Source organism: Lissotriton helveticus, chromosome 11, assembly GCF_964261635.1.
Source record: "Lissotriton helveticus chromosome 11, aLisHel1.1, whole genome shotgun sequence".
Lineage (NCBI taxonomy): Eukaryota > Metazoa > Chordata > Amphibia > Caudata > Salamandridae > Lissotriton > Lissotriton helveticus.
The window spans coordinates 940,735,488-940,761,307 of NC_136072.1; the positions used below are offsets into that span (position 1 = coordinate 940,735,488).

The following is a 25,820-nucleotide window of genomic DNA, read 5'->3' on the forward strand; positions in this document are numbered from 1 at the left end:
AGGAAAATGGCACATTTTGTTTCTGAGCAGCCCTTGAAAATTTGGGGGGGGGGTTCGTCAAGGGGGGGCCGAGAAAAAAGGGGGGTCCCAAAACGTGTTTTTAACATTGAGTTTTCCATAGGGCGGTTGGCCTCACTTTTAGCCCGAACGGCTGAATGGATTTGCACGAAACTTGGCAAAATTGTAGGGACTGGTAGCCCGATGTGCCTTTTGTAGGTCTCAATATATGTGCTACAGTGGATTTTGAGAAATTAACGTTTAAAAAAAGATATATATCTGTAACAGCGGACCGGGCAGCGCTCCAGTACGCGTACTTTTCGCGCAACGGAGCTTTGTGAAGCGAAGCTGATTGGTTCTCCGGCGTCTGTAAACATTCCAAACAGTCCATAGCGTCCGCCATCTTGTCTCTCGGTAGGATCGAGAGACAAGAGGAGGCCAAAGCGAAGGGGCAAATGACCATAAGGGGGCATAGTAGATCCTCGCTGACCCCCTAGGTTTGATGTGGAGGTTTTAAAAGGGCCCCGCGGGGCAAAAAAAATAATAATAATAATAATCGAACGGCTGAATGGATTTGCACGAAACTTGGCAAAATATTAGGGACTGGTAGCCCGATGTGCCTTTGCTAGGTCTCAATATATGTGCTCCAGTGGATTTTGAGAAATTAACGTTCAAAAAAAGATATATATCTGTAACAGCGCTCCGCTTCGCGTACTTTTCGCGTTACGGAGCTTTGCGAAGCTGATTGGTTCTCCGGCGTCTGTCAACATTCCAAACAGTCCGTAGCGGCCGCCATCTTGTCTCTCGGTAGGATTGAGAGACAAGAGGAGGCCAAAGCGAAGGGGGAAATGACCATAAGGGGGCATAGTAGATCCTTCCTGACCTCTTAGGTTTGATGTACCATTTTGCCAAGTTTGGTGTAATTCCGTTCAGCCATTCAGGCTGTAGACGTATGTAAATGTCCTATGGAAAATTGCATGGGGAAAACACATTTGAAAGTGTTGAAATTTAGAACCAATTAAAATGTTACTTTGGTTTTGTATTTGTGTGTGATGAAAGTTAATTGGTTATGTATATATGTCAAATGAGAGGAAACCACAGCCATTTTGTGATACTACTGTCTGAGGTACATTTGTGAGGAATTTTTGGTGGTGAATTTCTGGTGTTTGATTTACACAGTACTAACACTTCTGCTACTTTTAAAAAGGTGAGTTGTTAATTTGTAAGGGGAACTATGTTGTACACTTGAAGATAATTTGAAAAATGTTTTCTGTTATTTATTTGCAGTCCTTCTGTTATACTAAATACTTGATAAAGTTAGTTTTATATTATGTATTACTAAAAACGATAAATGAAAGTGATTATTTTTTTCTGCAATTTACAGCAAGCAATTTCAAAATAAAATGGCTCACAATGAAGAGACCGTGGCAATTTCTTTTGAATTGTCCACTACATTGATTGAAATTGAGAGCACCAATAATGAAATATTGTCAGAAGGAGGACATGACTTGTATGATTCCATTAGATTGATTGAAATGGACAGCACCAAGAATGAAATATTGTCACAAGGAGATGACTTGAATGATTCCACTACATTGATTGAAATTGAGAGCACCAATAATGAAATATTGTCACAAGGAGGAGATGACTTGTATGATTCCATTAGATTGATTGAAATGGACAGCACCAATAATGAAATATTGTCACAAGGAGGAGATGACTTGAATGATTCCACTACATTGATTGAAATTGAGAGCACCAATAATGAAATATTGTCACGAGGAGATGACTTGAATGATTCCACTACATTGATTGAAATTGACAGCACCAATAATGAAATATTGTCACAAGGAGGAGATGACTTGAATGATTTTTTTGATCAATCTCTTGATGGCGAATTTATCGAGTGTTTGGAGACCATAGAGTTACAAGAATCATCATTGGAGACTTTTAATGAGGACATTGCTGATGAGGACATGTTACTAGTTCTTTCAAATTTAGAAAATTCTGAAGAATAAATTTATATTTAGAAATCAAAAATTGTTTGAGACATTATTCATTTTTATTTTTAATTTATGAGGTTGTAGCGAAGTGATTGTAGTATAAAATGAGACTTATAGTATAGAGTGCAACATTTTTATGTTACATGGTAAGTTTACTCATATTTACTTCCCTTCTGCCACTATATTATCTCCAATGTGTATTTGACATCTCTTCTTCATCTCCGGCCTCCTTTCTCTCACTGTGTGTCTCCGATGCATCTTATCGCTGCTATTTTGTGTAATTACAGAAGAGAGTAAAATAAAATAGTTCGGAACGTGAAAAGGGGGCAAAGTAGAGTACTCCTCACCCCCTAGGCCTTTTTAGGCGGTCCCAAAAGGATCAGTTTCTGCTTTCCTGAGAGATTATGGTATGAGTTCCATATACCACAATAACTTGCATTACAACATGCAAGATATCTATCTCCTATTACCAACTTTTGGAGATATTCGCGCTAAGCGCGAATATCTCCAAAAAGTAACACCTGCCCTGAGCAGTTCTTAGCCATGTTATCCAATGGGAGGTGGATAACATGGCTAAGAGCATTAGCTCGGTAATGCATGAATATCGCTGAGTTTTTAGCGATATTCATGCATTGCGGCCGTTTATTATCGCATTTGCGATAAACCTTGATAATAGCAAGGTTTATCTTCGATAATTTCTGACGATGCTTAGTGGTAAAAAATTGGTTGGTAAGCATCGTTAGCGATAAATATCGCTTAACTTTGGTAATATGCCCCAACGTCTGTTAACGTTCGATTCGAAGGAAATGAGGAAGTGTTGAAAAACATTGTCTGCGCCATCTTGCCTTTTTTGAAATGCCACACTTTTGTCGTGCACGGCAGCCATTTTAGATGTCTTGACCAGACCCACTCTCTGCACCCTGTCGATTCGTAGCATGGCTCCTCACCCACGCAAGCATCTTCCCTAGGCACTGGTCACCACCGCTCTCTGTCTTATGCATGGGCAATAAACCTCCCCCCATCTGCGCTGCTCTTCCCTGAGAATCACACTCTGTGCCCGCCCGACACCTCCCTTTCGCCCTATTCACTACCGCACCCTCTGACACTCCTCTTTCTCTGTGTCCGATTGTCCAGGCTATCAGCTAGCCCTGCAGATGTAGTTTATGGCCCCAGCTGTAAAGAATCACCCCTCTTCAAAGGAGTTATAGTAGATCAAGGCCCACACCCGATGAGATCCGTCACACCACACGTGTTCCTACTATCTGAAAACCATCCTGTATTGTGATTGGGGAGGGGACCGAGCCTGAAGCGGAAGATTCCAGGAATGACTCTTTGTACATCAAAGTTTTTACAATTATGTGTCACATTAAAAATATATAGCACTCCAACAAAGTAGTAGGAATATAAAACTTTAATAACATATAAATATATACAAGAAAACAAAAACAGTAAAAACATTTAAACAACGAAGAGACCGTGGCAATTTCTTTTGAATTATCCAATAGATTTATTGAAATTGACAGCACCAATAATGAAATATTCTTGTCAGTAGCGGTCTGTTGTGCGAATAGTTCCAAGGCAGCAGAACGCGCTGAAATCTAGATGGCACGAAAGTGATGTCTAGTAAGTTGCCGCCCAGCAAAAAACGGCGTGGGGCGCCGCGGGGGTGAGTGAGTCCAGTAGGCACCACAGCTATTCTTACCGGCATTGCAGAATTACTGCTGGGGACAATGCCTGTGCTGTAGCAGGGTCACAGCAGAAACAAAAAGGATTCTGTTGAAGATGTTGTTGGTTTTCAATTTGAAAACAGTTCTGGTGTCAACTGCTATGCTAATGTAGTGGTTAATGTTTTGTTTTCTCTAGAAAATGTAAAAGAGGGGGAGGCAGTCCAAAGTTCCGTTAAAAGGGCAAAGGAAAGGATCGGTGGTTTGAACTATCAGTCAAAAAGGGGAGGGGGTGCAATAATTTTTCCTACCGGGTCACACTGTGCTTTCACCGGAAGTGAGGTCTGCAGGATTCTAGTAATTCAAAGTGAGGCTGGCGCCAGCATGGGAGCGCCGACATCCCGCGGATACAGTTTCGTCACTCCACGGGCGATCATGGCAGTCATTCCCCATCGGGGTCGGAGACTCCCGCGGCTCCTCTAGAATCTTCAAGGTCGTGGAGGACTACGGTGGTGGAGTCAACCAGTGACCGGGCCATTTCTTTATGCTGGGCCCGCTCTTGCCAGGTCGACCGCCATTTTGAGAGTTCGGCAGCTACCGGCGATCGCGGGGTCACATGAGCGGACGGGCTCCACCCTGCCGGGCGAGACGTTGCAGCATGGCCACAGTGGAAGAACCCTTTTCCGGGCGCCTGGAGCGCTGAGGGTGCAGCTGGGAAGCCTCCACCTGGGGAGGCGGGAGAGGCCTGTTCGCACCGTCTCTCCCTCCCAGTGCACCCCACGGCGTCTCGCTTGAGATTTGTTATGGCCGGACCAGGCGATGAGGACGAGGGGGGGGGGGGGTCGGAGGCATGTGCAAGACATCCCCCCCCAGTGTTGTCGTAGCCATTATAAAAGAAAGAAGTGTCCCGTCCGTCTTCGGGCCGGGCTTCCGGTGGATGTCGGCCGGACGCCCCTGGCTCTGGCCCCATGAACGGGTTTCTTGGTTTATCGGCTGCAGCCGGATCCCGTCGGCCTCGGCCCCCCGACCGTTGGTGGCCGGACCGGAAGAGCATGTGGCGGGACTACCTGCAACTCTCAAGGGCCACCGCGGCCGGACTGGGAGAGAGAGGGGAGGGTCGAGGAGACATTCCCCCCCCCTGCAACTGTTCAGCGTTGTAAAGGCAATCCCCTGGCCGGGTCCCGCTGGCCTCGGCCTCTCCTCCGGCTACACCCTACGTTAGGATCTCCTGGCCGAGGCGTGGCAGCAGGACCTGCCTTATATGGGCTGCTCCCGGCTGGGCGTAGCCGGAACCCTGCCCCACCTTGGAAGTTTCCAGAGTGGGGGCGGATGTTCTACTGACTTGCATTTTCCCTAGTCTATCGATTTTTTTGGCGTGGCAGGCGGTGGGACAGCGAGGGGTGATTTGGTTTCTCTTACTGTTTTTCTGGTCTCTCACCACTGGCATATTTTAACGTTTTCTTGTTTCTAGGACATTAATAGGTTTTATCATTACGTTATGTTATCGTTTCTTTGTTCGTTGTTTAATAAAAGTTCATGTTCATCAGTGGCCTACTGATTTTCGTTTTCCTATTTTTTTCTTTCCAGGTTGTTTCATGGTAAAGTTTCTGTTAACAGGATACAGTGATCACTTCGTTATTATTGCATATGTCCTTTTCACTAGGGGTGCTCTCTGGTCGGGCCAGATGACGTATCTCTAGTAAATGGTCCGGGTGAAAAAGATGCATCAATCAGTGGGGAGTAGATAGGCATGACAGATTACAACGGGGGAGAAAGGTCCGCATTACGTACCCTTTCACTACTTGCAAAGATTTTCCTACGTTTATTTGCAAACAGGGAATACCTCCAAAAAGAACTAATTCCCAAACAGTCAATGTTCGGACAATCAATCAATCAATGAGGAATGAAATAGGTACGACGTGTTAAAGGCTTGCGTTATCTACCCTTCACTATCTGCAAAGGGAGAGAGAATATTCCTATTCTTCCTCGTTTGCAGGTAGAGAAGATCCTTAAGAGAATTAACTTCGAACAATTCAATGCTCGATTGAAACAATCAACAAGGGGTACTGTGAACACAAATGAACGCCGCTTATGTACATACGCATTGCTATTTTCAACAGGTTGTTCCTAATGTTTCTATTTTAGCGAGGTCAAAAAGAGATCCCATTAGTGGCCTACTGATTTTGCTCGATTCCTTTTGTTTTTTTACACGATTTTTCGCTATCTGCAAAGACTAAACAGAGTATTGCGACTCTGTGCTTGTTTGTAAATAGAGAATGAACCAAAGAGAACAATCAATCAAATGGAGAGAGAAGCAGGCACGACGGATTACAAAGGGGGCAAAGGGCTGCGTTAACTACCCTTCACTATCTGCAAAGAGAGAGTACTCCTAATAGAAATGAGGGGTGGGGGGCAGCATTCAAAGCAGATCAGTGTGCATAAACACGAAAATGTTTTTACTTACCACGTACTTGACATTCGACAGCTTATGATATTTGCTATTAAAAAACCATTGAAATTCACTGAAAAAACCATAGGTTATAGACCATATATAGTTAGGAATTAGCATTTACAAAACCTTGAAAATTCACTGAAAAACCCATAGGTTATACACCATATATAGTTAGGAATTAGCATTTAAAAAACCTTATTTTACTCACACAAAACCATTGAAATTCCATATATAGTTAGTTGCACTAACTATATATCGCGCACCCGCAATCCACTGCTGATCATGTCACATATTACATCATTCATGACATGGTCAGTGACATCACTGATGACATCACTGATGACATCTCAAATGACATCACTGATGAGATCACTGATGACATCATCCAGTGACTGTGTGTTTCTGTAAAGTTTAAATATGTTTTACATATTGAAGAATGAGTAGATGTATAAGTGTCTGGACGAAGGATTTAGTAGGTGCATGACTGAATGTATGAGTGAGTGATTAAATGTGTCTCACTGAGTGCATGGGTTAGTGACTAAACTGTCTTAATTTGTGCATCATTATGTCTGTTGTTCTGTAAACTGCTGCATGTGTTGATCAGTAGCTATATGATTAACTATATGGGTTATTGATTGATTGTCCAAGTATTTGTATAGGAGACTGAGTGTGTGTGTGGCTGGCTGGGAGGTGTGTGACTCTGTGCAGATCAATGTGTACTTGTATCAATGATTGTATAAGAAAGTAAGTATGTGTTAGTATATGTTTGAAAATGTAAGGTGCTCTATGTTTAACTGTATAGACAAGAAAATGGAAGTGTGATTGATTCTTTACAGGACTGACTAGGTGTGTGAGTAACTCCATGGATGAGTGGCAGAGTGTAAGTGTCTGTATAGGTGTATGAGTGCATATGATAGTGTTGTAAAGATGAGTGATTGTATGTATGAATGATTGTATGGGTGAATGAGTGAATGTGTGTGTAGACGTAGGAATCAGTGAGTACGTATGTAGTAACTAGTATTGGTGTGTCAATGGTTTCAAAAATTATACTCTGTATTTAACACTGGGTGAAACAGAGGTTATATTAAAACGTGAGGAGATGTATTGTATTGTCACATGAATGATATCATCAGTGATGTGGTCATTGATGTGAAATGAGATGTCATCAGTGATGTCATCAGTGATGTCATTTGAGATGTCATCAGTGATGTCATCAGTGATGTCACTGACCATGTCATGAATGATGTAATATGTGACATGATCAGCAGTGGATTGCGGGTGCGCGATATATAGTTAGTGCAACTAACTATATATGGAATTTCAATGGTTTTGTGTGAGTAAAATAAGGTTTTTTAAATGCTAATTCCTAACTATATATGGTGTATAACCTATGGTTTTTTCAGTGAATATATATATATATATATATATATATATATATATATATATATAAAGATGACATCACTGATGACATCTCAAATGACATCACTGATGAGATCACTGATGACATCTCATTTGACTAACTATATATACCTACTGGCGACCGCCAGTAGGTAATATATATATATATATATTATATATATATATATATATATATATATAACATTTCTATGGCAAAATGAAACCCCTTACTTTGTTCCTTTTCAAATTAAATGTATTAAGTGTTACCACTTTATTCCAATCAAGATGACTTCAGGTGTGCCATACTTTTGTCATAAGTAAGACTGTTAGCGTTCTAGTTGTTCTTTAAAACACTCTGGGACATTCTGTCACTGGGCTATAGTTGGGCTACATCTGGCTGATATTTGGGCTACATTTGTTTTTTTTTGTCTCTGGCGGCCATCTTTGGGCTACATTGGGCTTCATTGGGCTTCATTGGGCTACATTGGGCTACATTTGGGCTCCAACATATATATAGCCCAATGTAGCCCAATATATATTTTTCAAAGTTAATTTTCGTAAAAACCACTGGAGCTCCACTGGAGCATATATCTTGAGACATAGCAAAGGCACATCGGGCTACCAGTCCCTACAATTTTGCCACGTTTCGTGGAAATCCATTCAGCCGATCGAGCTAAAAGTGAGTCCAACCGCCCTATGGAAAACTCAATGTTAAAAACACGTTTTGGGACCCCCCTTTTTTCTCGGCCCCCGCTTGACGAAACCCCCCCAAATTTTCAGGGGCTGCTCAGAAACAAAATGTTCCATTTTTCCAGAAAATTTCAGCCAATTCCGTCCTCAAACGCCAAAGTTATTCAACATAGAATTTTCAAAAATCCCATAGGAAAAAAATCCTAACTATATATACCTACTGGCGACCAAAGGTTAAAGTAACGTTATATAAATATATATATTTCTACATGAAGAGAGGAGGCGAGTAGCGAAATATATATATATATATATATATATATAAACTCAAAATTGCAGTTTGAAGTAAAGTTTAAGTTGCCAGCAAATGCAGGGAGGGTTTCCACACAATTCCATGATTTTTGATGATTTGTTATACTTTTGCTTTTATGTATAATAAATAGACTCTTTGCATTGGGGTCATTTTAATTTCTTTTCCTAACTTGTGGCTGTTTACCTACATCAGATGTTGTTGCATAATACATATAATATAAACATATACACATATGTGAAAATCTTGCAAGATTACATTCCAGTTCTTAACTTCCTGGTGTATGCCTTGAGCTCCTGACTTGTTATAGTTTCCTGACTGTCAATCTGAGGTTCTGTTAGGTTTGGAACAGGATTTGAAATTCATTAGTGATTTACATTTCCTAGTGAATTTTTCTCATAAATTTTAAGAGCCAACCTTTTTTATTCTAGTTGTTCTAGGCTTCATAACTACTGATGCTTTAAATGTAATGTACCTCCCATTCTGAATTTTGAAGTAAGTATGCACCAGTATCATACATTAAAAAAGGTACGTACACAACAGAAAAAGTATGCTTTTCCTTTATGCCAGCGTTTTTTATTTTCCTTTTTGTTTTTATTACAATATACATACATTGAGACCACCATAGGTACCATGGCAAGTATTAGATCATGAGACCTGGTTTATGCATGTCCATGGCAGTAGCCAGTCTCTTAAAAATAAATTAAAACAAAAAAAGGAAAACATGACATTTTGTCTAGAACAAGGGCACATAATCCCTAATGTTCGGAGGAGACAAGTTTATCAATATAGGCCGGGTGAATCCTACATTAATTCCATTTATGGTAATTAAAGTCCAAAGCAAAAATGGATACTATGTAATCAAGGCCTACATTGAGTTACATATTAGAGAGTTTATGTGGACTGCTTTCATGGTGGTTTATCATCCGATTTAGCTATGGTAGCTTCATCACCACCAAAGCCAACCTCCACGAAGGAATGAAGGCTGTCGCTGACTGGGTGAAGATCAGCCATCTGGGGCTGAACTCAGACAAGACAGAGGTCGTCATCCTCGACTTTAACCCTTCAGCCTGGGATGACTCCTGGTGGCCGATTGCACTGGGGGCAGCCCCGACACCCACTGACCATGCACGCAGCCTGGGAATCATCCTCGACTTAACGCTCTCAATGACCAAGCAAGTCAACGCCGTCTCCTCCTCCTGCTTCAACACCCTCCGCATGCTCCGCAAGATCTACAGATGGATCCCGACAGATGCAAGAAAGACAGTCACCCAGGCCCTCGTCAGCAGCAGACTCGACTACGGAAACGCCCTCTACGCAGGAGCCCCGACCAAGCTCATCAAACGACTACAATGCATCCAAAAAGCCTCGGCACGACTGATCCTCGACGTACCACGACACTGCCACATCACCCCCCACTTGAGAAACCTGCACTGGATCCCCGTTAACAAGAGGATATCCTTCAACTCCTCATCCACGCACACAATGCACTTCACAAGACTGGCCCAGCCTACCTCAACAGACGGCTCTCCTTCTACATCCCCAACCGCCAGCTACGCTCCGCCGACCTCTCACTCGCCACTGTTCCACGCATCCGAAGAACAACCACCGGCAGGAGATCCTTCTTCCACCTCGCCACCAAGACATGGAACACCCACCCACTGAGCCTGCGACAGACCCAAGGCCTGCTGACCTTCAGGAGGATACTCAAGACCTGGCTGTTCGATCAGTAGAGACCCCTCTCCCCAGCGCCTTGAGACCCTCGTGGATATGTAGTGTGCTTTACAAATGATTGATTGATTGATTGATCTCAATATGAAATAACAAACTTTGTTCTTTTCTTGTTTAGTACATCCAGACATTTATAAATGAAACATTGGCAGACCGCTACCAAAAAGAGGTGGATGAAAATACACTGACAATCATATGGTCAATAATTGTTTCCATATTCACACTTGGTGGCCTCGTTGGGTCTAATATGGCTGGGACTCTAGCAGTAAAACTGGGCAGGTAAGAGTTCCAGGTGTGTTTTTTTTTAATATACTGTTCATCTGTGACAATGGCAGGTTTTAGAATTAGTTCTATGTTTCGATAATCATAACATCAATCATGTTGTTGACACATATACACACATTAACCCTATTATCAAGGGATTGGTTTCAGTTGATTTTCTATTGACAATTCACTAGCAATCACAAACCCATTTAATTGCTTCAAAAGGCTTGAGATTGGTGCATTCAACTGCGTGTTTTTATAATTCATAAACGCCTAATTGCTATGCTTGTGGCAAATTAAGTTGTCCTATACGTCAATGAATCTGTGTCAGGCCATACATCTGGGTGTGGGGAGTGTTAAATACTGAAGTCTAGCAAAAATACCAAAGTACATTTCAGGAGATCAATCAAATATTAGAGGGCAAACAACTGTTAAGGTATGTGTCTCACTAGTGGGGATTAACTGCTACATTACTTGTTTATGGCATATTGAATGGATCTCTAAGGCTCATTCTCTAGTAACTAGATACACAGGCCATATTCTTGTTCTGCAAAGCTACAGGAGTGTGAATGCTAAACTTTATCTTTTACCAGATTTAGGTTTTCAGGATCAAACAACTCTAAGGTTTAAACACAGATTCCAAAAGAGAATCGTTATCTGCTTGGATGGTAGCCATTCCTGTGATACATTGTCATCCAAGAATTTAGCAGTCAAAATTTGACCTTTATCTTCTCCTACAGATGGTCAGTGACAGCTTTTTCCCTGATCTTCTACCTGAATGGTATGCTACTTATTGGATAGTACCATACAGGGTCTTTGTGGATTTTTTTAGGCTTCTTGAGTAACAACAGGATCTCTCCCATCTTGGGGGTGTCCGGGACAGCACCAGGGAGGAGCAATGCGCTAATGTTCACAGGAATCTCAAGACTTATTGGAGAGCTTTTACTGTAGTTGATTTGATAATGTAATTTTCATTCAGTGGGGCTGTCAGGAATTTCTATTGTGCCAATTCATCACTGTAGGGAGGATAGTCTATTTTGGTGTGTTACGACACAACATTGCCAATGCGACAAAAGGTGCAATAGTCTTGTCAATGTGCTTTTATATTTTGTTAATCTTGTTCTACAAGTTGTTGATGGCTCTGCTCTACTCCTCTTACTGGTTGGGTAGTGTATTTGGTGGGAGGTTCGCACACTGCATGATTACCTTGAAAAGCACCCTGTTTTTGTTAAATGCCTTACTGACGTTGCCTTGTAGTAGGTTGCCTTTATACTTTTAATGAGGTGACTTTAACGCTAGCTTTAAGTGATGCCCTCCTTTACTTTTTCTGTTGTTAGATTCTGTATTTGCTTTCACAAAGATCATAGATGTATCAAGGTGCAGAAAGTTTGGTCAAGCAGGATTTGATTGTGGTGTGGGGGACCTGCTGTCATCAGGGGTCTATGATTTAAGGATTTTAGCAACGTCATAATGCTGGTGCTGAGCTCAGATATGACTACCTATGATGTCAGTTGGCATCAAGTGTGATCTATGGGAGGTCTATATAGGGCCACTAAGAGCATATTGATGACCCTCACCTCCCTCTGTATGTATCTATGGCCATTTGCATAGTGTGAACCTTGAAACGTATGTTGTTTGGGGATCTCTGTGGTTGAATGCTTTATCCAGGATATCAAGAAGGATGTCAGTGGTCAGGTGGAGCCAAACTCTGTAATACAATTGCTGTCAGATTTTTTATTGCCTATGATGTTGGCTTTGTCTGCTGCCGCTTGAATGAAGAGTGGGCACTGACCAGTGCATGCTCAGTTAATTTGATCTAGATAATAGGTTTAAATAAGGTATTTGTCTTCGCTGTGTGTGAGTGGAGTTACCATTTTCACTGGTTTGCACATGCCGGTAGGGATGATGTAGGGAGACATGGAGAAAAGTTACACGTTATTGCTGGTGACTCTTAGAAATGGGCTGCTTATTATCGGAGATAGATGCAGAGATTTTGGCATGTAGGTCTTAGCAAATGTTCTTACAGAACCAAACAGTATATGCCCTTATCCCATTGACATCACTTTCTACCCTTGCCATATTGATGTAGATCTATGCTGCCTTAGTACTTCAATAAAGATTAGTGTAGCCTGCTCTCGGTAAAGAAGAAAGCTGAATCTAGAGCTTGTATTAATTCCCCTTTAATGAATTTCAACAGGTCCACAAGAGCAGCCAGTATCAGCATTAGATAAGAAAGGACCCCAACATTCCAAACCCTTTCTGCTTATACAATTCTAACATTCTAATAAGCATATAATATTCTATTGCATATTAAACGAACTTAAAACCCACAACATCCCCCTTCTTACATAACATAAAACACAGAAAAACAAATGCAAAACACCCATAATTTAAAACATGGCAGAATCCAAACATTTTGCAAGTTTTACACAATTCCTATCATAACTCGTAGTATTTTCTCCATTGTATTCATTTTGCAGTAACATTGATGTTTAGACATGCTGCTGTATGAAACTGGAACTGTAATCATTAGAGAGAGCAATAGGGTTCCCTATCAACTTATGTTCACCTAGATAGGATGAAGTAGATATTGCGTAATCTTGAACTCTTCTGTTTTCTCCACCAGACAGAGACCATTTCCTAGAAACATAAGAATTACTAGATGATGTATACCCATCATTTACATTAGTGTAATTAGAACCACTGTTTAAAATAATCCCCTGACCTGGTTTCAAATGTATCACAGGTTTCATGTCCCACCAACCCTTAATTTTTAATAAAAATATCTCTCTTATTCACTTTCAAAAAGTGTACTGGTGAAGAGTAAACAGATTATCTTTTGGGAATTGTGTGTTCTTTTCTTACAATTATTTAATCACTTACATTTATGTATTTACTTTAGGTTCTATTAACTCTGTCCTGGCATGCTTTATTTTGTTCTTGTTTCTGAACCAACTTATCTTTAACTTTATTTACAATCATCAATTTTGTGTACTCTACCCATTATAGCAATGTCACCTGCACAATAATCCATTAATTTGTGTATACATTTAGCAAATTCTATGGTCCTAAAAATGTAGCTTCTAACTTACTCCAATGTAACTCATTGGATCTTTTGAAATCTTCCAAAGTTTATCTGACTTAAGACAATAACTGCACTGGTTAATGTATTCACACTTGTATTAAAACCTGGCAAACATTAGCACTTTCTTAGCAATTTTTTGTGGCCGTTGTTCCAGGATGACCTTCATGTACCAAAAAGATCAAGTTATTAAACAACTTGAGGAGAAGTATAAAAAATCCATCCTAAATAATATTTCACCCTCAATTGTCAAGTCTAGTGCTAATTGTAAAAATCTTCCCAAATACATGCCATTACTCCTCAATGAAGGTCAACCTTCAATTAAACATCTTTTCACTTGCAACAACTGTTAATCATCAAAGCATGCTTCTCAAATGAAATTGTCCCTTCTCATCTCTGAAGAGCATCAATAACTGCATTCATGTTCACATTCCATTTCTTCTTGTAGTGGTAGTTTTGACAGACAGTTTGCTCTTAGATTTTGTCCTTCTGCTGGGTACTCCACTATGAAAAGAAAAAACCTGTATTTTTGACATCCAGCTTATCCTTGTGCAATTATGCATCACTTGGCCCGTCTCCAACTCAAAGACCGGATCACTGACATATTATCTAATCCTGGGCGTCCGAATCGGCTACGCCCACGGAGTAGGCGTAGTGTTGCCTCCTACGCATTTTGCGTAGACAGCGTAGCCGGCAACACTACGCCCACTCCGTGAGCGTAGCCGAGTCAGCCGCCACCCGCCTCCCTCCCGCCCTCCCCTACATACATTATTTAAGCAAGCTACCCTTAATAAAACAATTTTAAAGCACTTACCGTGTCCGGGGCTCGCTCGGGGCTCCCTCTTGGAATAGCGTCCCTGCATAGATACCAATGCACATGCGCGGCCGCCCGCGCATGCGCATTGGTATCCATGACGACGCGATTCCAAGAGGGAGCCCCGGACGAGCCCCGGACACGGTAAGTGCTTTAAAATTGTTTTATTAAGGCTATTTTGCTTAAATAATGTATGTAGAGGAGAGCGGGAGGGAGGTGCGTAGTGGGGCTACGCGGAGTGCGGGAGTGGGCGTAGCTTCTCGCCCACTCCGCGTAGCTCCGCGGAGCCCCACTACGCCCACTACGCCCAGGGTTAATAATATCGAGGGACATAATATCGAGTTGCAAAAATATCGTTGACAAAATATCGACAGACAGAATATCGAGTTTGTATCTACAAACAGGTAAGTACAAAAATATTGAGTACAAAATATCGTTTACAAAAATATAGTTTATTAAATAATCGACTTTATTAAAAACAGTGTTAAATCAAATTAATATTACAAAGTAATTACTAAAATATACTTAAAAATACTTAAATTAACTTATAATAATTAAATAATTAATGAAAGTTATAAAAACATTTTTTTACAATAATATTTGTTAAAACATATATATATAGTAACATAATATAATTAAAGAATATCCAATAATATTACCGTACAATAGCGGAAGTGTAAAAATTACTATTCCCACTCCAGAGAGTGCAACAGTAGGGAAAGCGTTGGATAGCGTAGGGGTAAAAATTACTATTCCCACTCCAGTGAGTGCAACAGTAGGGAAAGCGTTGGATAGCGTAGAGGTAAAAAATACTATTCCCACTCCAGTGAGTGCAACAGCAGGGAAAGCGTTGAATAGGGTAGGGGTAAAAATGACTATTCTCACTCCAGTGAGTGCAACAGTAGGGAAAGCGTTGGATAGCGTAGAGGTAAAAATTACTATTCTAACTCCAAAGAGTGCAACAGTAGGGAAAGCATTGGATAGCGTAGGGGTTAAAATTACTATTCCCACTCCAAAGAGTGCAACAGTAGGGAAAGCGTTGGATAGCGTAGAGGTAAAAATTACTATTCTAACTCCAAAGAGTGCAACAGTAGGGAAAGCATTGGATAGCGTAGGGGTTAAAATTACTATTCCCACTCCAAAGAGTGCAACAGTAGGGAAAGCGTTGGATAGCGTAGGGGTAAAAATTACTATTCCCTCTCCAGTGGGTGCAACAGTAGGGAAAGCGTTGGATAGCGTAGGGGTAAAAATTACTATTTCCACTCCAGTGAGAGCAACAGTGGGGAAAGCGTTGGATAGCGTAGGGGTAAAAATTACTATTCTCACTCCGGTGAGTGCAACAGTAGGGAAAGCGTTGGATAGCGTAGAGGTAACAATTACTATTCCAACTCCAAAGAGTGCAACAGTAGGGAAAGCGCTGGATAGCGTAGGGGTAAAAATTACTATTCCCACTCCAAATAGTGCAACAGTAGGGAAAGCGTTGGATAGCGTAGGGGTTAAAATTACTATTCCCACTCCAGTGGGTGCAACAGTAGGGAAAGCGTTGGATAGCGTAGGGGTAAAAATTACTATTCCCACTCCAGTGGGTGCAACAGTAGGGAAAGCATTGGATAGCGTAGGGGTAAAAATTACTATTCCAAATCCAAAGAGTGCAACAGTAGGGAAAGCGTTGGATAGCGTAGGGGTAAAAATTACTATTCCTACTCCAAATAGTGCAACAGTAGGGAAAGCGTTGGATAGCGTAGGGGTTAAAATTACTATTCCCACTCCAGTGAGTGCAACAGTAGGGAAAGCGTTGGATAGCGTAGGGGTAAAAATCACTATTCTCACTCCAAATAGTGCAACAGTAGGGAAAGCGTTGGAAAGCATAGGGGTTAAAATTACTATTCCCACTCCAGTGGGTGCAACAGTAGGGAAAGCGCTGGATAGCATAAGGGTAAAAATTACTATTCCCACTCCAGTGGGTGCAACAGTAGGGAAAGCGTTGGATAGCGTAGGGGTAAAAATTACTATTCCAACTCCAAAGAGTGCAACAGTAGGGAAAGCGTTGGATAGCGTAGGGGTAAAAATTACTATTCCCACTCCAAATAGTGCAACAGTAGGGAAAGCGTTGGATAGCGTAGGGGTTAAAATTACTATTCCCACTCCAGTGAGTGCAACAGTAGGGAAAGCGTTGGATAGCGTAGGGGTAAAAATTACTATTACCACTCCAGAGAGTGCAACAGTAGGGAAAGTAAATACTTCATATATTATTTAAAATACTATAAATTAATATCTATAAAAAATTAATTAAAAGTAATTACCAATTTCATATAATATATTATTTAATCAATTAAAATTACAAATTAAAATTAATTATTACAATTAATTACCTATTAATACACATTATTTACAAATTAACAATTAATAATTTAACATTTAAAAATTAATTAACAATTATTTCAAATTAAATACAATTAAATAAATTGATTTATTTAATTCATTATAAATAAATTACGTCCCACCCTTTTCCCCTATAAACCCACAACCCGCTACAGAAAATAAATTAGTAAAATTAACATAATTAGCAATTAATCAATTAAATAATATTAATTGGCAATTCAAATGTAAGTAATTAACCATAAAAAAATAATTAACAATTAATTCTAAATAAATACCAATAAATATTTTTAAATATTTAATTAATTATAAATAAATTACTTCCCACTCAATTCCCCTATAAACCCACAACCCGCTACAGAAAATAAATTAGTACAATTAACATAATTAGCAATTAATCAATTAATTAAAATTAATTGCCTATTAAATTTTAATTAACGACCAAATGTAAATAATTAACAATTAATTAAAAATGAATACCAATAAATACATTTACATATTTTATTAATTATAATTAAATTACTTCTCACCCTATTCCCCTATACACCCACAACCCGCTACAGACAATAAATTAGTAAAATTAACATAATTAGCAAGTAAGCAATTAATTAAAATTAATTGCCAATTAAAATTTAATTAATTACCAAATATACTTTAATTAACAATTAATTAAAAATGAATACCAATAAATAAATTTACATATTTAATTAATTATAATTAAATTACTTCCCACCCTATTCCCCTATAAACCCACAACCCGCTACAGAATTAAATCACGCAAAAATTAAAAAAACACAATTCATTATTTAAAATAAATTCTAACATAAATACACACTTTTCACACATATATTAACATAAAAAACACTATAAAAAATTTGTTATTATTAAAAATTCGATAATTTTATTAACCTATATTATATACTTCGATATTTTAACTTTCTATATTTTTAACATTCGATATTACATTACTTGCCTTAAAAACGATATTTTTATGTCTATATTTTGTCCATTCGATATTTTGTCCATTCTATATTTTAAACTCGATATTATGTCCATTCGATATTTTGTAGTCGATATTTTGACTGTTTACCCAAAGACCCTCTCCCATAAGACTATTTTCAGCTTTTCTACATAATGACACAGGCTAAAGCTTTTCTTTCAATTGTGCTATTATGCACTTCAGAACCTCCTAACAGACATGAAATAAAAACCACAGTATGCTTGGGAGGCCTGCCAAATTTTGGTGTGTTTCCCCTGTCTTTTTGCTTTCTGCCCTCCTGTTTTTGGCTCTGTTTTTTCTGGTTTCGTGTCTCTGCCCACTTTCTCACTGTTGTTCAGTGTTAAATTGCAAGTGCTCCTGTTGTAAATTGTTATTCTGGATTAGTGTTTCCAAGATTGGCATATTTTATCTACTGGTAAGCCCCTAGTAAAGTGCACTGAGTGTGCCAGGGCCTGTAAATCAAACGCTACTAGTGTGTTCCTTTAGGCGCTGCACCAGAAAAGGCCGGCTCGGAATCGCCAATGACTTAGGCCTTCATGGCATCATTCCTCCAAGAGATTAAAGACGAAATTGGACCCCTTAAGCAAAATTTTAAAGCTATGTTGCATCCAGCGGGAAGTCACGGATATTGTTGGAGGAGTGGATGACCTCGAACACACCTGGACGCTAGGTCTGAGGACCACGGGAGCCTGTGGAGAAAGATGGCGGAACTGGAAGATCAAAACATTAGCCTACAGCTGAAGCAGGAAGATCTCATAAATCGCAGTAGGCGAAACAACCTACTTATTAGAGGAGTCCTCTAGGGAGCGGAAGGCAAGGACATCATGGCCTATACGGCAGATCTCTTGCAGGCCATTAGAGAGAATGAAGCAGCTTCTCCACCTATGCATAATTGAGCCCATTGAGTCTCAGGCCCTCGTAACCATCCCAACTTCATCCCAGACATACTCAGACGGGTTCACTTCTTTGCTGAAAAAGAAGCTATTCTGAAAAAGATCCAGGGAGCCAAAGCACTTTCTTACAATGGTCTTTTGATCCAGATCTTTCAAGACCTAGCACCGGCTACCCTCCGAAGGAGGAAATACTTCAAACCAGTCAAGGACAAGCTCAGAGACCTCAATATTAAATACCAGTGGGGCCACCCCTTTGCCCTGATGATTACCTGGGAGGGTAAGTGACGTGCTTTTCGTTCATTGAGAGAAGCAAAACAGCTCTTGCAACTCTTGCAACTCCATCTGAAATGTGAAGGGGATGACCTGCCTTCTACTTGAGGGCACCGGGGTGTATCCCCACATTCAGATTAGTACAAGCGACACCTTCAGGAGCAGGAAGCTACACAGGCCAAACAGGAAATAATTAGTTCTTTTCGGTCCCTGAGTGACTCTTCTCCGCAATCTCAATCACCAGATCATAAGGACTAACTCGGCCTGGGTGCATCCAATCTCTTATGTTTTTCACAGCTAATTTTTGCGATCAGACATTGAGAACATTTGACATAAACTTTGTATACAACTGTCCCAGCCTCTCTTGTGCCTGGACGAGGGCTGAACCACTGTGAGAGCACAAATCTATCCCCTAGAACTTAATCACTATGGGGGTGAGCCTTTGGACACTACTATCGCTAGACTTGGCTCTGGCGCCCTCGGTGATGACCCGGTGGAGGATGAATCTTTCGCTCATCTTGTATTGCCACAGTGCCCCTGGATGCGGGGACCCATGAACTTCTTTGCGCCTGCCATCCCCCCTTTCAGGGTCCCTTTGGTGAGTGACTTCTCCTGAATGGCCCGTCTTATAGAAGTTGGGCTGTTCCTGGTAGACTCTGACATTGCATGGCCCAGTTGGCCACCGATCATTGAGTTTTTTGTCTTTCTTTCTAGTGTATTCCTTGGTCCACCTTTCCTGGATGCGCTGCTGCTGGGGTGATGGGTCCCTGGGGGAATTCAACCTTCGATCTTGGGAGTTTGCTGGGAGGTACTTTGCTCGTTCAATAGCTTCTGATGGGCTTCTAGTCAAGCCACTTTATTATGGGGCTCAAGGAGGGGAGAATATGCACCCATAGTGTTGGAGTAATGGCTGTTGCAGGGGAATCAATTTTTTAGACTTATTATGACTAACCCTATTAAGTTTATTTTGCTAAACGTTAAGGGGCTCAACTCTACCAATAACAGACATCAAATTTAGCGGTACCTCATCCAACAGGACCCTGATGTCATTTTCCTGCAAGAGACTCATTTGCTTTCCTTTGACACTCGCCTTATGTCCCACCTCAAATATCCTATTCAATACTGGGCCTGTTCCTATTCTAAAACTGGAGGGGTGGCCATTCTCTTTAAAGCTGGCTGGAACATGACGTCTTCTAAAGCTACGATAGACAAAGACGGGAGGTTCTTAAAAGTCGGAATGCTCTGGGGTATGCTATCCTTGACCCTCCTAAACATATATGCCCCCAATCAAAATCCAGGTGCATTTTTACGCTTACACCTTAGCGATCTCTTATACACAGTCGCAATGCCGATTATTCTTGGGGGGCTTTAATTTGGTATGAAAACCGGAATGGGATCGCACGGCACAAGCGTATCAAAGCGCTGGGGCTATGTCCGCAACTCTAAAAAACCTCATTATGGACTTGGGATTAGTTGACGCATGGAGATATTTGCACCCTGACTCTAAGAACTACTCTTTCTTTTCTCACCCACACTGATCATACTCCCGCATTGAGTACTACTTTCTTTCTCTACCTCTAGCACATGCACAAGTCGGCGCGGAGATTACTGATGTCTATTTATTGGATCATGCGCATGTCTCGATATCTTTCCAACCCCCCAACCCTCATAGAGAGACCCACCCTAGATGGAGATTACCACCTCAGGTCCTCCGGGATCCTGTTGATGTGGCGGATGTTCAAAGGGAGACTGAGGCTTTCTTTGTCGTAAATGAACTTACTAATACCTCCAAAGCTACCCGTGGGATGCTTTTAAGGCCTCCATCCATGGTGTTAATTCATCTATATCAATAGCCAGATCTCGTGAATCCCGTTTACTGGAGACATCCCTCACCGTGGACATTAAAGCCCTAGAATGAAAAGATCACTTACGACCATCGCGCCACAATAAATGACTACTTGCTGAACTACAGGTGAAATGCGTTTACATTGCACTACTAAGGCAGGGATACTTCTGAACGACCTTAAACAGAAATTCTACATGGGGGGACAAGGTGGGGGCATGCCTGGAGCGACGTCTTTTGGCTCGGACCACAAGAGCACATGTCGCCAAGCTTAAATGTCTGGATGGTACATGGGCTATTTCAGAGTCCGATAAATGCTTGGCTCTATCGAATTTTTATAGGGAATTTATGCATATACACCTTGCTCTCTCGAGGCAGTTGAGGACTTTCTAGACTCTTGTTCTTCGGACTCTATCAGTTCTCATCATATGAGACTGATGGAAGAACCCATCTCACATGAAGAAATTGCGAAAGCCCGGAAACAGCTCCCAATGGGAAAGACTCTAGATCCTGATGGTCTTCCGGTAGCTTTCTACTGGGTATTTATCCGCAGCTTTGAGATCACTTGCTGCAGCTTTTTAATAGCTTCACAGATGTCTTGGTCCTTACCGCAACAATGCCTGAAGCAGAGATAATCCTTGTCCCAAAAACAGGAAAGGACCATTCCGTGCCTACCTGGTACTGCCCTTTTAAATACTGACACAAAGATCTACATGAAGATCCTGGCGCTCCATCTCCCGGGCCTTATCAATCCTGATCAGGTAGGGTTTATTCATCATCACAAAGGGGCAGACAACATTTGCCGGATCACCCATTTTGCAGAAAAAGCACAATATAGAAGTATGCCTGCTTGCTTAGTGTCCCTTGACACTGAGAAAGCCTTTGATCGGGTGGATTGGCGTTTCCTTAGAGAGGTGCTACGTAACCCTGGGCGGTGAACTCCGCTCCGCTTGCAGAGTTTTCTGCATGCGTTACATAGAGATCGCAGAGTTCTGACAAACTTAGCTTGTCGTTACAAAGTTTTTTCCTCGCTCGCATTCATCAACGTCAAGTTGGCGACCGCAAGCGAGGAAAATCACCCTCCCGGCAAGATTTTTCCTCTGTTCGCGATCATCAACTTCAAGTTGGCTAGTACGAGCATGGAAAATCAACATCCCAGCGAGATTTCTCAATGCGGGGGGAGCTCAGGTTTCTCATTGCAAGTGGTCGCGTATGCTCACAACAGCTGGCATTGATAAACTGCCCATTTGCGTTGAGAAAGCTGCCTCTCGAGCAAAAATCTACTTGAGCGATACTGTGCATGATGTTGTTTGCAATGAGTGGACAGTGCGGACAAGCTGCCGGCACTGTGCAATCATCGCAAACAGCATTTTTCTATCGCACTCCGCCGCTTGTGTAGCTCCGCGTAGTGCAGCAGAGGTTTTTTTGCACTTCCCGGAGTGCCGTGTAGTGCAACTTTGCAAATTCCGGCCAGAGTTAATCCTACAGAGGGTGGGGTTGGGCCCTGTGATGGTTTCTAGATTGATGGCGTCCTATACGCGGCCCACTACTCGCATTCGCTTAAATGGACGTCTCACTGCTCCCATGGCGATCTATTGTAGCACCAGACAGGGTTGCCCGCTATCCCCTTTAATATTTGCCTTAGTAGTGGAACCCCTGGCCATCGCCATCCGACACAATCAGACAATTTAGGAAATTCCAATGGAGGGCTATAAATTTCCCTCTTTGCAGATGACCCCCTCCTTTCTCTCTCCTCCCTGTCCACTTCCCTTGCAGTGTTAGCTACGCTCTTGCAGTCTTTTGAGGATGCATCGGGATTTTGGGTAAATCTTACTAAATCTCATACCCTTAAACTTACTATTCCGGACTCGGAGGTCCAGCATTTACAAAATCATATCCCGTTGCAGTGGTCCGACAAGTCAATATGATATTTGGGCTCCGATTTGACTCTCTCACATTCATCCTGGACCTCAGCTAATTGGCCTAGGTCTAGAGGCACCCTTCGGGAAGATTACGTAGGTGGAGAGGCATGGTTAGGACATATTAACACTCTAAAAATGTTGCTTCTCCCAAAGATCTTATATGTATTTCAATCCCACTCCTATATTGCACTGTGCTATCCTGTCTCTTCAATGTGATTTTGTCAATTTTATATAGGGAAAGTTCCGCTCATGGTTCTCTAATAAGATTCTGATGCAACCACGAGACCGGGCGGATTTGCATGTCCTGATCTCTTGGACTACTATTGGGCCTGTCATCTCCGGTACATATCGGAGTGGGTAGTTCACAAGAGTGAAAAGCATTGTTTCCATATGGACCAAACGGTGTCCTGCAGATCCTTGTAGGACCTGGCTTGGCTCTAGGCCTGGGCAGTAAATCGCCGTTCCAATCGCGGAATTTGCGGAATTTGGGTGACTTCACATCCCGCAGAGAACGCGAAATTGCCCAAAATTCTGCGTTACGTGACTTCGCAAAATTTTTTGCTGGTTCACGTTCTCAAAATGTGTGTTTGCGAGATATTTCCCCCCGAGCAAGCAAACAGCGATTGCGAACAGGAAAAAAGCATCGCGAACAAGCAATTCCGCGTGTTTGCGGAATTTCTGCGCGTTCGCAGAGATTTTTTACCGTTTCGCGGAGATTTGCATAACACAATTATGCAAATTCCGCCCACCCCTACTTGGCTCCCTCCCCTACCCTAACACACCTATAGTTCGGAATCTCATGTTCCCCCCTGCGATGCAATCTCAAACATTTAGTGTGTGGTCAGATGGTGAATGTCATGTCATTCAAGATCTGTTCCAGGGTGACAAACTCCTTACCTTTGATTAATGCAAAAAAGCTTTTCACCTTACCGAGGGGGCTCGGGTGCAATATTATCAGATTAGCCACTGGCTACTCTCCCAGGCCTACACCCACAGCTCAATTAGACAACTCACTGCGTTTGAATCCTTAGTCCTCAAATTTGAGGGGTCCAAGAATCTGATTTCTCACACTTACACCGTTTTACACCATTCACAACAGCCCTCTCTCCACACATATCAAATGCAATGGGCATCGGACTAGATGATGATGACATACCTCCAGAGAGCTGGGACTGATTATAGCAGGACATCCCGAAGGTATATCATAGCACTCTGCAAAGCGGATCGGCATATAAACTCATGATGCGATGGTACTTCACCCCAACCCGTTTACAACAAATGTTACCATATTTCCTCCCGACGTGCTGGAGATGTCAGAGCAACAGAAGTAACTTTATTCATATTTGGTGGTCTTGCCTGAGACTCACATTGTTTTGGAAAGAAATTCTTAGCCATATTAAGGATGTAGTGGGGTTCCCTATTCCTTTCTCTCCGACAGTTACTTTATTAGCCATCAGACCCTTGACATTGACTGCTATGACATATACAGACTGGTGTCTGATTTTACACATGTTAGGAGATGCCAGGCAGTTCATAGCCATATTCTTGGAGAAGTCACACCCTCGCCCTGTAGCCACATGGTTTCTCCGCTTTTGGTATGTTTTAGCCCTCAAACAGCTTACTGCCGGTATCAATCACAAAGATGCTAAGTAAGTTCACCCTCATCTGGCAGCTGCTTATACACTATTTTACAAGGATCGAGCTTTCTCGACTGGTTCCCCCTCGACTATGAGCTTTGCAATTATTCGATGATCCTCTTAAACCTTACTTTAGGGGTCAACGTCTGGAATCCTCAGCACGTCAACTTAATAGAAGAGGCCTTCCTCCCTTATGAGGTACCTGTTCGAACGCATCCTCCTTTCCCCCCTCCCAGATGTGAACTTTCTTCCCCCCTTTACCTATTTAAAGTTGGAGATATGCCCCTGTTGCTTTCCAGACCAGAATATTAAAACAATTAGAAGACAGTGCGTGTGAATTGCCATTCAATCTCTTTGACAATGATAAAGCCCCATATAACTCTTGGATTACTGGGTATTTCACTTTGGCTTTTCATGAGGTGAGAAGTGTACCTGGATAACCTGTGAAAGGGTTGTAACACATTGCTCCTTTTCTCATTTCAGTTTGTTTTTCAGTTGATGATTTGAGGGTGTGCTGAAAGGCACTGGCTATGTTTTACAAGTTTTTACTGTACCACTGTGCTATTTAAAATGGATCGTGGTCATAACCTGTTTTTTTGACAGGGATGTATATCTTCAACCTGTTTGTTTCTCATTGTCTGTCATATATTCAATAAACAGATTTGAAACAAATGCTACTAGTGGGCCTGCAGCACTGATTATGCCACCCACAGGAGTAGCCCTGAAAAGGTATCTCAGACCTGCCGTTTCAGGGTCTGCACGCAGTTTTAAACTGCCATGTCGACCACCCTAATCTTCCCTTTTCTTACACATGTCAACCCTAAGGTAGGCCCAAGGTACCCCCCTGTGGGCAGGGTGTTGTGTATGTTAAAGGTAGGACATGTACTGGTGTGTATGACATATCCTAGTGATGAATTGCAGTGTAATTTGTTTTTCACCACTGCAAGGCTACTTGTCCCACTGGAAAGAATGGGAGTTTTACTTATAGCATTTTATAAGCATAACTTCCCATTGGGACCGGATAGGGAAATGGAGTTTAGTATGCCTGAACTCAGAGTGTAAAAATACATCTTTTAATAAAGATGATTTTTGTGTTTGAAAATACCACTCTTAGAAAGTATGTATTTTCTTGCTTAGCCATCCTGTGAGCCTCTGTCTGGCTTTGGAGTGACAGGGGCCGGGGATGTGCATTTTCTTCTGACAGCCACTGGGGGGGTCAAGGTGTGCCCTGCCTTTCCTGGATGGTCAGGGCTGGGCTGAATAGACATGGGCTGGATTTAGAGTAGTGGGAGGAGATTTCCTTGCACCTGAATTGGCCTGGTCTGCCTTAAACAATGTTGTATCCACCTCCTGCCAGGAAAATGGGCCAGAGAGGAAAAAACTGTTTTGGACTAAAACAGACACTCTCTGTCTGAGAGAACAAAGGGATTTTGAGTATAGTTATTGTTAGAACTTACTGGAATCAAGGAACCTG

General features: G+C 41.7%; 1 protein-coding gene across 1 annotated transcript in view; it reads left to right on the top strand.

The window, feature by feature from the left end:
* LOC144792329 (solute carrier family 2, facilitated glucose transporter member 11-like) overlaps window positions 1-25,820 on the top strand; it is a 594,529-nt gene that overhangs the window by 115,916 nt on the left and 452,793 nt on the right. The window contains exon 4 of the mRNA XM_078667287.1: window positions 10,361-10,521. Within this exon, the coding sequence (XP_078523413.1) occupies window positions 10,361-10,521 (161 nt within the window). The remainder of the gene's footprint in view (window positions 1-10,360; window positions 10,522-25,820) is intronic.